Below are 14,926 nucleotides of genomic sequence, written 5' to 3'. Positions count from 1 at the left end.
TGAAGCCTTGAAATTTCATTTTTGATTTGTCCAAGAGAGATTCAATTCAGTTCAGTTCAAATGTTGCCTTTGGATCTGGAGTGCATAATCTCTGCTCTGGGGTTTTAAAAAATATTAACAAATAATAATACATTGAAAATGTTAAAATATATTACGTACTCAACTTTCACACAAATCATGGAGCTGTAAAGTTTGAAAATGCTCAAAGTTCAAATGATTTGTATTGAGCCAAGAGATCAATTCAGTGTTAGGTCCTCTTGTGCAGAAATCTTTTCGCTGTATGACTTCAAACCTGAACTTCAGTACACAGTGAAAAACAGATCTTTCGAGCATAAGCTCACGGCTGCACTCGTATGAATGGAGCGCTGTCTAGTGTGACCGCTCATGAGAGAGGAAGCTGCTAATGAAATGAGAGGAGAGATTTGAGGACAGTCAGTGAAGGTCACAGCGTCACCTGACTGCTATTAAACACTAGAGCTCTTAAGAGGTTTGAGCATTAAGACGCCGGTTATGATGAAGATGGAAGATTAATGATTTCTTGTTAAGAATTGAGGCATTGAGAAATTTAGTCAGAAATAATTTAGGGCCAAAACAACCGCAGGTGCCGTTTTTTATTCAATAAAAATTTTTATTGCCTTTTTTGTTCTATTTACAACAACATAAAAATCTTGGCCTTAATGGTACAAAGCAACACTACAAGGTATTTTCTAGCATAATAGCCATGGAAATTCAAGCTGTGGGACTTTTAGCCTTTACCCCTCAGACTATCACAGGACACATAATATAAAATGCTTTTGCATATAAACATTGAAAAAGTCCTGTCATTCATATATAAAGCCCTAACATATATCCAAAAATATAGGAAATTTTCTAACATGGTGCTATAAAGCTGCTATGATGCATATTTTTCTTTCCTACAAATAGCCCTCTATAATACCATTACTATCTCTTCCAAAATACAAGTAAAATTTGACAATTCATATACATTCCTGCTTTATATATTTTTTTTTAGATATATATTTTTTATATATATTTTAAAAGCCACAAGTAAATACTATTTTCTTTTCAACAACAAAAAATAAAAAGAAGCTTACAGTAAAACATAAAAAATGAATCAAGTGGAGTTTTTTTTTTTTTCTTAAATGCATTTCTACTCGATCACATCCGCAGAGTGGCGCTGACATTACCGTCCACTCGGCAGTGCTCAACCGTAAGACTCACTTCAGTTTCATGGTCTGAGGTGTGATGTAGCTTTCACTTTTTCAACATGTCTGCTCTCAAAGAGCAGAGGAGATGAATGTTTCTGATGTATTCAGTGCAAAATAAAAGGCTTGTGCCACATAGAAACACTTTATCAAATGAGGCAAAAATCGACAGATGGAAATAATAATAACAATAAAATAAGTAAACAGCTGAAATAAAACAAAAAGTGATTCGTGTGGTCCAGTACAAATGCACAGATTGGAAATCTGGAAGTTCTGTGCAAATGGGTTCTCAAAAGTAGATTTTCTTCAAAGCAGTAGTTCCATTATATAAAAACACGTAGAGCACAAAAAGGATATGAAAAACAAAACATTAAAAGAGAGGAAGCAATCTCAGTCTCTGATCTGCTGGATAACTGTGATCATTTTGCCAGCTTAAGCAAACAAAACTTCTGTATTGGTAACCATGTATGTACACCCACACACACTCACTCACACACACACACACACACACACACACACACACACACACACACACACAGTCTAACCTGCGCCTACTGAATTTATACAAAATTAGATGCATGTGAACAGGGAAATATCAGAGTTTACAGTTTGTGGAAATACATGATTTTGTAATTGTTTCATAGCACTTAGATGATTATTGCATCATGGAAGCTTTGTCAAATCATTATCCATCTTAATGTATGGACTAATGTAATCTTTTATGATTAATGTAATCATTTTAAACATGTGGTGGGGTCCAAATCAAAACCAAAACTATTTTATAAACAAAGATTTAGGATTTTGAGAATTTAAAATGAAAAAACATTATGAAGCACCGAAGCTTGAGATGTTCTTCTCTTCTTTCTCACTTCTCACAAACCAAATATTATGACAGTATTAAAGAATTAGTTCACTTCAGCATTATAATTTCCTGATAATTTACTCACCCCCATGTCATCCAAGATGTTCATGTCTTTCTTTCTTCAGTCGAAAAGAAATGAAGGTTTTTGAGGAAAACATTCCAGGATTTTTCTCCATATAGTGGACTTCACTGGGGTTCAACGGGTTGAAGGTCCAAATGTCAGTTTCAGTGCAGCTTCAAAGGACTCTACATGATCCCAGACAAGGAATAAGAGTCTTATCTAGCGAAACATTTGTGGTTAAAAAGTATATAAATTTTAATTTTTTTAAAAGAAAATGGCCGATCGTTTCGCTAGATAAGATCCTTATTCCTCGTCTGGGATCGTGTAGAGCCCTTTGAAGCTGCACTAAAACTGCAATTTGTACCTTCAACCCGTTGAACCCCAGTGAAGTCCACTATATGGAGAAAAATCCTGGAATGTTTTCCTCAAAAACCTTCATTTCTTTTCGACTGAAGAAAGACATAAATGTCTTGGATGACATGGGGGTGAGTAAATTATCAGGAAATTTGAATTCTGAAGTGAACTAATCCTTTAAATTAATGTTAAATTGTCAACATTAAACTCAAAATGTTACTCTGAATACATAAATTGTGTATTTTATTGGGGGTCTCAGACTTTTGGAGCTATACAGTACAAGTTTAATAATTAATAATTTAATAATTAAAAGTTTAATGATTCAAAAAAGCAACTAGCGACAAATCTTGCGACTTTTTGGAGCTGGTTTTCAGCTGGTTAACACTATATCATACTCTTTCCATTGTCTGACAGAAAATTTGTCAATGATAAGAGCTTTATTGGACATTCGGCTATATTTTGTATTAAAATCCAGTCTGTGAGCATGGATTAGAAGAGAAAAGAGACGTAAAGTGCTGACAATTGGCACACTACATCATCTAGCGACATTTTGAGCAAGCTTTAGCTACTTTGCATTGAAAATAGTTGGCAACACTGGATCAAATTTTTGATAACCGTCAATCAAATCTCACTATCAGCAGAGATTTGATTATTACATTAGTACTTAAATAGATCTTAACCAATTAACTGATAGATAATAAAAGGTCAAATTAAACAGGTTGTGCCCATATCATATATATATATATATATATATAAAAATTATTTATTACACTTGTTGATTCAGACATAGTGAAACAGATAAAGGCCATCTTTTCCTTTCTTTAAAGCGGAAGTGTGTAATTTTTGCACTGCTAACATCAGAATTACATAAAATAATGTCTGTTTTCAAACAGGTTTCTCCTCCTCCTTAAGACTATGTCATCGGTAAAGTCAATGTTGCTGCGTTGGGCTAGTCGGGACGTTCAAAGAAAAGATCAATGTTTTGAAGGAGTTGAAGGAGTCTTTGGCTCTGTCACAGTCTTTACACTTCTCAGGGGATTTAATCTATGAATGGCTTACTAATAATTGTGACCGCATATATTTTAACATCAACAAAATGACACACTTCAGCTTTAAGGTTTTCATAATGGCATTTTTCTGTTTGTTTTGAAAAGCCTATAACCTATTGATAGTGAACACGGATTTTAACACGCATTATTGCTATCGCTGCAATTTCTGTTTGTACAGCCGCATTACATGTAATTATAAACAATCGCTTTAGCTCATTTGGAAAGGACAAATTCATGATGAGATCTCCATCTATTCAAATGGCTTCCAAATGTTTCAAAAGTCGAGCCGATTTACTGTTTGCATAACTAGAGAGAACTAGAGTGTAATGGGGTGAATAAAGCCCATGTTCACATGAAAAGATCCATTATTTGTCATCAACATCATGCTGAAATCATAAGGTCATCAAAATAATGGAATGAAGTCAACCACTCCACCTGCGCAGGAAAGACCACGTATATATGTGTGTGTGTGTGTGTGGGTTCAGAACAAACACACCTTATTAAAAACACACATAATGTGCTGAATTCAAGCTGTGGATGGCATGTCTTTTAACATGCTCAAACTGCACATGTTTCACAACAGATCAGGACCAACAGTGAATTGCTACTGGTAATGAATGGAAGCACATGAACTAAACTAACCTCTGTCTGCGGTCACTACCCTTTGGTAAGGATGGACGCGCATTTCGTGCCTTCGAACTTTAGTTGTCACCGCACCTGCTTGGATTGCAATAACATCACCAGAAAACACATCAACATCAGATCAGTCAAACCTCACAGTCTCCATCAGGTTTCGTAAAATGTGTGTTGACAAAAGCAAATCATTTAAATTATACAAGTTAAGGCACAAATAATACTTTTTTCCCCATATGTAAATCTCTCAACATGTGTTTGTACAAAATTCAAACATGGTTTCATTTATCATCAGTTTGGACACAGTATGATGGACATTACTCTCGACGGGGAGCTTTACTAGTCACGTAATCTTGCGCTGGAGCGACAGTGTTTTTAAATATAATACTGATAAAGTCACTCTCTGAGATAAGGCACAGAGAGAACAACATTTAGGCACATCTGCTGGAGTATAAAAGAAATAGGAGAATAGAAATGTACGGCAATGAATTAAGTGATTAGTAAAGCAGAACAATCGATTTTTTTCTTTTTTTTTTTCTTTCCATTCCACACCAAAGCATAGCAGTCAGCGGCACAGTCCAGGGGAGACGTGTGTGAGTATGGAGGCATATGTATGGCATCACAAGTACAGTCTCTGAGGGCTCTGCGAATCGCCAGTGTAAACGAACAGGAATGTGTCTGACTGACTGCTAGGCCAGATTCATGCTTGAGAACAAACATCACTCAAAACCAACAAGGCAGCTGTGAAACGAAAGCGTGTGAATGTTAACACTCAGATGGGATGAGGGGCTCAGTGAGGATCCTGGGACATAAATGTCTTGGATGACATGGGGGTGAGTAAATTATCAGGAAATTTGAATTCTGAAGTGAACTAATCCTTTAAATTAATGTTAAATTGTCAACATTAAACTCAAAATGTTACTCTGAATACATAAATTGTGTATTTTATTGGGGGTCTCAGACTTTTGGAGCTATACAGTACAAGTTTAATAATTAATAATTTAATAATTAAAAGTTTAATGATTCAAAAAAGCAACTAGCGACAAATCTTGCGACTTTTTGGAGCTGGTTTTCAGCTGGTTAACACTATATCATACTCTTTCCATTGTCTGACAGAAAATTTGTCAATGATAAGAGCTTTATTGGACATTCGGCTATATTTTGTATTAAAATCCAGTCTGTGAGCATGGATTAGAAGAGAAAAGAGACGTAAAGTGCTGACAATTGGCACACTACATCATCTAGCGACATTTTGAGCAAGCTTTAGCTACTTTGCATTGAAAATAGTTGGCAACACTGGATCAAATTTTTGATAACCGTCAATCAAATCTCACTATCAGCAGAGATTTGATTATTACATTAGTACTTAAATAGATCTTAACCAATTAACTGATAGATAATAAAAGGTCAAATTAAACAGGTTGTGCCCATATCATATATATATATATATATATATAAAAATTATTTATTACACTTGTTGATTCAGACATAGTGAAACAGATAAAGGCCATCTTTTCCTTTCTTTAAAGCGGAAGTGTGTAATTTTTGCACTGCTAACATCAGAATTACATAAAATAATGTCTGTTTTCAAACAGGTTTCTCCTCCTCCTTAAGACTATGTCATCGGTAAAGTCAATGTTGCTGCGTTGGGCTAGTCGGGACGTTCAAAGAAAAGATCAATGTTTTGAAGGAGTTGAAGGAGTCTTTGGCTCTGTCACAGTCTTTACACTTCTCAGGGGATTTAATCTATGAATGGCTTACTAATAATTGTGACCGCATATATTTTAACATCAACAAAATGACACACTTCAGCTTTAAGGTTTTCATAATGGCATTTTTCTGTCACTACCCTTTGGTAAGGATGGACGCGCATTTCGTGCCTTCGAACTTTAGTTGTCACCGCACCTGCTTGGATTGCAATAACATCACCAGAAAACACATCAACATCAGATCAGTCAAACCTCACAGTCTCCATCAGGTTTCGTAAAATGTGTGTTGACAAAAGCAAATCATTTAAATTATACAAGTTAAGGCACAAATAATACTTTTTTCCCCATATGTAAATCTCTCAACATGTGTTTGTACAAAATTCAAACATGGTTTCATTTATCATCAGTTTGGACACAGTATGATGGACATTACTCTCGACGGGGAGCTTTACTAGTCACGTAATCTTGCGCTGGAGCGACAGTGTTTTTAAATATAATACTGATAAAGTCACTCTCTGAGATAAGGCACAGAGAGAACAACATTTAGGCACATCTGCTGGAGTATAAAAGAAATAGGAGAATAGAAATGTACGGCAATGAATTAAGTGATTAGTAAAGCAGAACAATCGATTTTTTTCTTTTTTTTTTTCTTTCCATTCCACACCAAAGCATAGCAGTCAGCGGCACAGTCCAGGGGAGACGTGTGTGAGTATGGAGGCATATGTATGGCATCACAAGTACAGTCTCTGAGGGCTCTGCGAATCGCCAGTGTAAACGAACAGGAATGTGTCTGACTGACTGCTAGGCCAGATTCATGCTTGAGAACAAACATCACTCAAAACCAACAAGGCAGCTGTGAAACGAAAGCGTGTGAATGTTAACACTCAGATGGGATGAGGGGCTCAGTGAGGATCCTGGGAAACGCATTTAGCCTTTCGTGGGGAAAGCCACACCTAAAGAATAAAGGAAGGGAACGGGAAATTAGTGGCGGGACCGACGGTCCTCGGGGAAGCAACACACAGCGCAGTCAGACGGAGCACGTTCTAGGACAGTTCATGAGACGATGGCGCTGTGAGGGTCAATCTCAGTAAAACGAAGTCATACACTACTGTTCAAAAGTTTGGGGTCAGTAAGATTTTTTTTAATGTTTTGAAAAAAGACTCTTACGGTCACCAAGGCTGCATTTATTTGATCAAATATGCCATAAAAACAGCAATATTGCGAAATATTATTGCAACTTAAATCAACTGTTTTCGATTTGAATGTATTTTAAAATGTAATTTATTCCTGTGATCAAAGCTGAATTTTCAGCATCATTACTGCAGTCTTCAGTGTCACATGATCCTTCAGAAATCATTCTAATATGATGATTTGCTGCTCAAGAAACATTTCTGATTATTATCAATGTTGAAAACATTTTTTTTTTGTATGTGTGTGGAAACTGCGATACATATTTTTTTCCACAGGATTCTTTGATGAATACAGCATTTATTTGAAAAATAAATCTTATGTTACAAATTATTTACTGTCACTTTTGATCCAATTTAATGCATTCTTGCAGCATAAAAGTATTCAATTATTTAATAATATTATTATATTATTTAGTTACTATTATTAATATTTTACAATAGTAATTTCTTTTTAAAACCAGTTTGAACAGTAGTGTATGTCTGCATCGTATTTCAACCAAAAATCAAAAGAAAAATCTGACATTATATTTTGCATAAAAGTTAAGATATTTTGCATTGTGACAAAAGACAAATAAGCACATTTCCCCATACTGTCATTACATGCTTTAGATTTTTTTTTTTATAATCCTCATAATTTTGATTCTCAAAAGACAAAAGTTATTGTAATACTGCAGTGCAACAAATTCTACAATGACATATAAATACTTTATAAATACAGCTGAAATGGTGTATTACGCTTGTGGTTTGAAACAGGCCTCACAGTGATGAGGAAACATTAGGAAAATGTGCTTGGTTGTCACAAAAATAATGTTATAATGCAAAAAAAAAATCTCAATTTCCCTTGACGCCAAACATATTTCTTATATTTTCTTTCAATTTTGTGGTTATTAACAGACTTAACAGAGTAGAAAGGTTTATAAGCTGAACATGTCCTTGATGTGTGATTTATATTGTGAATGTCACTTTATATTTTAAGCCAAAATGCTCCACCATAGTGAATTAAACTGTCTTAAAACTGCCCAGTAAACAGCCTGGCTTCCAACAGATGCCCCTTTTCCCCTCACAATTTAAGCAGCCCTCATCTGACCCCCACTGACCCCTCACCATCCTCATGTTGCCCCTCCTGATGCCCCTCACCCTGATGTGGCCCGCTCAGACTGAGGGATGGGGGTCATCCAGAAAGGCTTGTGCAGCAGTTTGGGGCTCAGTGCTTTGTCTCCCTCATCATTGTACACACAAAAAACTAAAACATCACATTACACATAAAAAACAAAAGTACAAAACCCAAAAAAAAAAAACAAAAAAACATGACAGACAGACAGAATGAAAGAGGCCGGGGAGTCCAGCCAGTCCGATAAGAGGGAGGTGGGGCAGGGTGTGTGTCTGCGGTGTGAGGGAGGGGCTTGTCAGAGGGGGCGGGGGAAAGAGGGGGCACTTTAAAAGGGAGGCCGACCGGTTGGCTCTCCGCGCTGGACTGTGATGGGAATGTGACAGGTCTGAAAGCCCAGGTAGAGGGGCAGCTCTTCGGCCTTTGAGGACGCTGTATAGGTCACACAAGAAAGAAAACAGGGTGAAAACCTTCCCTCAAAACATCCTTCCATCTATTATGGGGCGTTCACACATACAGCCATTATATCACCAGAGCTCAGCAGTACCGCCTTAATGCTTCTGGTGGGCTGTTTTTTTTTTTTTTTTTTAAAGTTGGCTTTATAATCTGACAAGGAATCAGTTTACTTGTACACTAATAATATTCTGGAGGGGAAAGTTTTTAAATATGAATTTCAGCAGTGCATGATAAAAGATGAACGATTATCAATGACTGAATCAAACACAGAACGCCAATAATTTCTGAGATGGTTTTTATAAAATAAAATATAAAATATAAAATGTTTAACAAAAAATATTTTTAAACACATTTTTTTTATGTATTTATCTAAAACTAAAATCAAAGCATAAACATTTTCATTACTTGAAACGAAATAAACATTAACTGAAAAAAAATATCAAATTTAGTATTTTTTAGTTTAAATTGAACAACTAAAATAACTAAAACTAAACGTTAATAAAACTATACAGACATATTTACTAATAAAAAAATGACAAAACAACTAAATTACTAAAACTTTAACTTTTTAAAATGAATCAATTAATTAACAATTACCGTCGCACACCTGTAGGTGCGCTGGAGAGAACACCAAAAAAGTCAAAAATCTCCTTTTTTTTTTTTTTTAATTAATCAATTAAAATTAAATCAAATAAAACAAAATTCTAATACTAACCAAAAACTTAGTTCACACTTTAGTTTAGGGTCCAATTCTCACTATTAACTAACTATAAACTACAACTTTTGCCTCAATAAACTAATTACTACTTATTAAAGGGTTAGTTCACCCTCAAGCCACCCTAGGTATATATGACCTTCTTCTTACAGTCAAACACAATCGGAGTTATATTAAAAAATAATCTGTCTCTTCCAAGCTTTATAATGGTAGTGAATGGTACCTTAGATTTTGAACCCCAAAAGAGCGCATCCATCCATCATAAACGTACTCCAAACAGCTCCAGTGGGTTGATAAAGGCCTTCTGAAGCGAAGCGATGGGTTTTTGTAAGAAAAATATCTATATTTATAACTTTATAGTCTATAATCACTAGCTTCCGGTAACATCCGTCCGCGAGTTCACGAGAGTCGAGTTCCAGCGCATGACGTAGGATGTAGGCGTAGTGTAAGTTTAGGTGAGAGTAGACGCCTCTCGCGGTTCAAACAAATAGAGCTGGAAAACAAACTCAAGCTCCTCCAACATTTCTCTTTAAAAATTTGCATTTTAGACTTCTAATTCATGACTGGTGTTTTGTTTTGCTCTATCCTCTGCACTCATCAATACGTCATGCCTCGGGTCAAAGTTCACTCTTCCGCCAGAACTAGACTTGCATACGGAAGCCAGTGATTATAGTCTATAAAAGTATATAAATATGGATATTTTTCTTACAAAAACTCATTGCCTCGCTTCAGAAGGCCTTTATTAATAGTTAGTAAGGTTGTTGTTAAGTTTAGTATACAGGATTATGGGATGTAGAATATGGTCACACAGAATAAGACATTATTATGTGCTTTAAAAGTACTAATAAACAACAGTAATGTACATGCTAATAAGAAAATACTCAATAGTGAGAATTGGACCCTAAACTAAAGTGTTTTTAAAACTCTAATAGTATATCAATGCTACATAATTCCCAAACCTCCACTTGTGTTATTTCATAGTTTTGATGACTTACTATTTTAAAATGTGAAAAAAATAATAGAAATAATAAAGTTGTAAATAGGTAACGTTTATGTCTCTCTCTTGTCGCACTGCATCACTGCTCATTTGCACTGCCACATCACTGGACACGCCCACACTGGTTACTAGAAATCACCAAATTCTCATTAAAATGACTGACTTTTGGCCGACTAGTTCCTGGAAAATCACTGTATATGTGAACGCCCGTCCTTCCCTCCACCCTAGAAACATCCACCCACAGACAGTGCAACGCTCTTACTGTCCTATAAGGACCGTGCTCTGAACCGTCCTGCATGAGACATGAAACTTGCTTATTGGACAGTAGCTAAACCCTACTTCATCTGCTCTAATTGGACACGCTGCTCTTGGCATTGGGATGGGCTATTTGTCGCTGCTCAACTTAACACCGTGCCTTTGGGAGAAGCCAGTGTTAAACTGGCAGAATGCTGTTGGTAACATGATATTCATAATCGGCTTTTCTCAAGTGCTTTAATGAAGCCATACAGCTTGTGTGGAGTGGAGAGGACAGGGCTTTTCAGAGAGAGCGCTCTCATTATTCATATAAAGCCCGTAGAGCACTTAAAAGCCAAATCATTTATGCAAACATTTCTTAAAAGGATTTCTTTCTCTTTTTTTGTGATGAGGGAGGACTTTTTATGACGCTAAATGGATTAAGTGGAAAAGACTTGATGTATTGTTGTTTTTATATGATTGCCTATTACTTCCTTCTGTGACAGCAGAGGCTGCTGGTGCTGGTGGCCTTCATGGAGGAAACCAGAGGCTTTCGCTGGTGTAGGAGGGCAGGTTTGGGTGAGTTTGTGTTGGGGCTATTTAAGAGGAAGTCATAGGGTAGGGTTGGGCGGTATGACCAAATCTTACATCACAGTACGAGACATGGTATATCATGATAATGCAATATATAATATAATATACATCCTCATGTTGATATTTTCTTTTTTGTATGGAACTTCATGAACAGATCAGGGGCCGAATTCACGAAACATTATTAAGAATAAAATTCTTTTTAACTGCTACTTTCTTCTTACACTGTAAAAAATGATTTCATTACTGGAGTATGTTTTACAAGAAATTACTATTTCAGTCTTTCTACTTCAAAATGTCATGTTTACCTCAATGTGCTACTTGCCAAATCTTTGTATTTAATTGTGAAACTTACTAGCAATTTCTGAGTGAAAAAGGGAATAGAAAATTTAACACCACATTTTTAGTGTATTTTCTAACTTAAGAATAAAAGTTATGAATAGTTTGAATCCCCCCCCAAAAAAACTCTTTAGAATGTTCTCTTTTTTTCTTAAGATTGTTCTTTGTTCTAAAGACAAAAAAAAAAAAAAATAGAAAGAATTAGAATTCCTGAAAAGAATGTTTTTAAAAATTACTGTAAAAATTATTCTAAATCTATGAAAAAATGTAGGAACAACTGAAACCACACGTACGCAAATAGCACTTTCCCTGTGCGGCCTTATAATTGTGTTAAGTAGTTATATTTCATTGTAATGATTATATTATATTATAATTATTTTTTATACAAACTTACATAATGAAATTGATAAATAATACAATTTAATTTCATCTTAAATATATTTAACCATAATAGAGTGAAAGAGTAAGAAAAGCTTGCCTTATAGCTTCAGCTGCGAGGTTTCTCTGAATAATGCAGATTTACGCATATATACAGGTCTATAATCTGGGTCTGTATAAAAGGTGTTTATTGGTTTTGAGAATGACACTTGGCATCGCTCTAAAGCCCAAAGTATACTTCACTTTTTACGCGTACGTGAGGGTCAGCGTACAGTGCCCGTGACGCAAATTTCGTTATCAGAAGAGTATGTGCATACTGTATGCACACTGCCGGTTAAATTTTTTTTTTGCAGTAATTAGTTTATCCAGAAGGTGGAAATCGTGCCCTGGAGGCATCGATTCACAAGGTAGTCTAAGAAAACCTGCATAAACAGAACAGACCAGAACACATGCAAGCTACAGCGACAATGGAGGCCTCCATACAGTAGACGAGAGATTGTGTGAAGAGGTTAGAAAGTACCTTCATTTGTACAACTCTAGCATGAAAGAATACAAATATATTTACATGGGTTGTAACTCGTGGCGAGAGACTGCTCAAAACTCAAAACACCTGTGTATGCGTACGATTCAAATGAAGTATACTTTGCAAGGCTGTGCATTCGACTGGTCGCGTACGCTTGCATACACGTAAAAAACGAAGTATACTTGGGCTTAAGGATCTGGCAAGAGCGGCATATGTTTGACGGGAGTGACCTCGTGCACATGGCCGCTCATTTAAAATACTCAAAATTCTCTTACATTAGAACAAGATTAAGAACAAATGAATGTGTGTACGGAGGCAGACATTTTTCGTGATAAGTTCTCCTGTGAATGAAACCCATTATTATAAAATGGATAGTTCAGACCCAAGAAGTCAAAGAAGTTTTTTCCTAAGTTGAGATGTTGCTTGCCAACTGTAAGCAACCAAACTTGCCTCAAATTGTGCAACTTAAGTTTTAAGTTTGGTATTTTCACATGTTTACCCCATTTTTCTCTATGGTACATGAAAATAAGGTAAAGCAAATATATTTACTGTGGAATATATCGTCATACCGCCCATCCCTAGCATACGGCCATAGTAAGCATGGGAGTCCACGGTCCATGCTGAAGGAGTCTGGTTGTGGTCAGACATTGGCAAGTGTAGCTATGCTTACCTAACACGCCGCTGGAGTCGATGGGATACTCCAGAATGGAGGTGGCGGGTGCCAGCGTGTAGGGGTACTCGTAGGGCGTCGCGTAAATCAGGCCTGATTCCGGACCGGGCTGCACTAGGGTGGCGGCTGCCGGGTGGGTCGAGCCGTTGGGCATGACGGTCTGGATCTGGCGGATGAGGGGCATGATGGTGGGCCCGGCGGGCGTGGGCGTGCGCAAGGCTGTGGGCGGCAGGACAGGTGCTGGGCCGGTGATGATCCGTGGTGCCTGGGCGCTCGCTGCAAGAGAGAATGCAAGGGCAGCTGCGGTGAGCAGAAAAATGCGAGGGCGGGGGTGGATGAAGGCGGGTGGGGTCGGGACAAAAAAGACAAAAACAGTTAGTACCATGCACAGGCAAACACTGGACACAGAGCATGACAGCGATGCTATAGCCGTTTAGCTATTCATTAGTAAACAAGGCAGAGCATTCGAACATACGCCTTAGTAACAATATCGCACTCCTGCAGTTCTACAGCGCTTCAGTACTATTTACCGAAGCAGCAAAGCGAGGAGGAGGATGTCACAACATCCAGTAAATTAAGGAAACATTGTTTTCACAGATAGCAGTGCGTGTTCTCTATTCTTTCAGTTCATTAGCTGCTATTTGGATGTATGCGCTAATTCTGGATCACAATACTGAGACATTTGTCAGAGCATTTATCAGGGAATCAGGGTTACTTGGATTATTGAGAGCTGCGCTTGCAAAGGCCTCAAACAATACTGCTTCTGTTTGCTTGCAGAGGAAGTGACGGCTTACGTGATTTGATATTGGCATCTCTGTAGGTGCCGTTAAGAATGGCCAGTTCCATCAGTTGCATCTTCTTCAGACTGTCCTCCCCTTCAGCCTGTCGGTATAAAGAAACGCAGAGAGGTCAAAACATATGCATACTGTTTGTTACTGCTACTGTTCACACTGCAGCTGGAAATCTAACAAAATCTGTGGTACAAAGTCTCACACATAAGTTTATCTCATGCTTGGCCAGCGCATTTCAAGCACGGGTTCCTGTTGTACATATTTAATATGTGTTCTTCCTCTGCTGCGGTGGTAATAAACCTCAATACTCCAGGGGGTGATAGAGTTTCCTTCAAAAGTATGTGCCGTTAAAACAGATGTGTTCAGGTAGCTAGCTATAAACGAAGTTTAAACTAATCTGCTTTGCCATGACAATAGACAACTGAAAGAGAAAACTAATCATAGAGGACAATGACCTCCATTATTTCCTGATATAAGCACTAAGAGTGCTTACTTGTTGTTACATTATGAAATGCATTCAGACATATTTTTGGAATGTAAATGTGAAATCAAGCTTGCATAGATAGAAGCGTTAGCATTTACAAACAATGCATAGCTTATGTTTCAGGCCGAACTAATTACAAATAGTGAAGATTAACTACATTGTTCACAAGTGTGAACTTGACTAAAATTGACCAACTTTAACTCTTTCCCCGCCACTGATGGAATTTTCCAGCAATCCATGTTTTCACTGTTGTACGGTAGGGGGTGCTGTTACGCATCTTCTTAAATAGTACAGAATCTTTGGATCAAAACACAAGCGAAGAAGCAGAAACAAGCAATAAAAGATTGCTTATGCACATGTAAAATAATGCAATAATCAAACATTCAACAGCATATAAATCAAAACTGCCTAACGTTACTGAATGAAATGTCAAACTCACAAAGAGGTAACGACTGTGAAGCTTTGGGGATGTTGATGGACGCGATCTACTCAGATCTATGGTTTGTTTAATCATTGTTCTGAATCTGATCTGGCCACCTTTTTTTTTTTTTTTTTTTTTTTAAATGCTGACATGAAA

The 14,926-nt window shown here is 36.9% G+C and overlaps 1 protein-coding gene across 6 annotated transcripts in view; it reads right to left on the bottom strand.

The window, feature by feature from the left end:
• The window catches only part of LOC127524941 (protein quaking-like), a 127,671-nt gene that overhangs the window by 6,535 nt on the left and 106,210 nt on the right, over positions 1 to 14,926 (bottom strand). For 2 of the 6 annotated variants that reach the window (XM_051917025.1, XM_051917029.1), the window contains exons 5-7: positions 13,869 to 13,956; positions 13,075 to 13,374; positions 603 to 6,072 (exon numbers count right to left, since the gene is read on the bottom strand). In XM_051917025.1, coding sequence (XP_051772985.1) covers positions 5,906 to 6,072; positions 13,075 to 13,374; positions 13,869 to 13,956 — 555 coding nt within the window. In that variant the 3' untranslated portion in view covers positions 603 to 5,905. Of the gene's footprint in view, positions 1 to 602; positions 8,604 to 9,565; positions 9,647 to 13,074; positions 13,375 to 13,868; positions 13,957 to 14,926 lie in introns of those variants that run through there. The other 4 variants (XM_051917028.1, XR_007933206.1, XM_051917026.1 and 1 more) reach the window with 4 other exon arrangements.

This window comes from Ctenopharyngodon idella, chromosome 13 (assembly GCF_019924925.1).
Source record: "Ctenopharyngodon idella isolate HZGC_01 chromosome 13, HZGC01, whole genome shotgun sequence".
NCBI lineage: Eukaryota > Metazoa > Chordata > Actinopteri > Cypriniformes > Xenocyprididae > Ctenopharyngodon > Ctenopharyngodon idella.
Note: the sequence above shows the minus strand (reverse complement) of the source record. Positions and strands in the feature narration are given on the sequence as shown.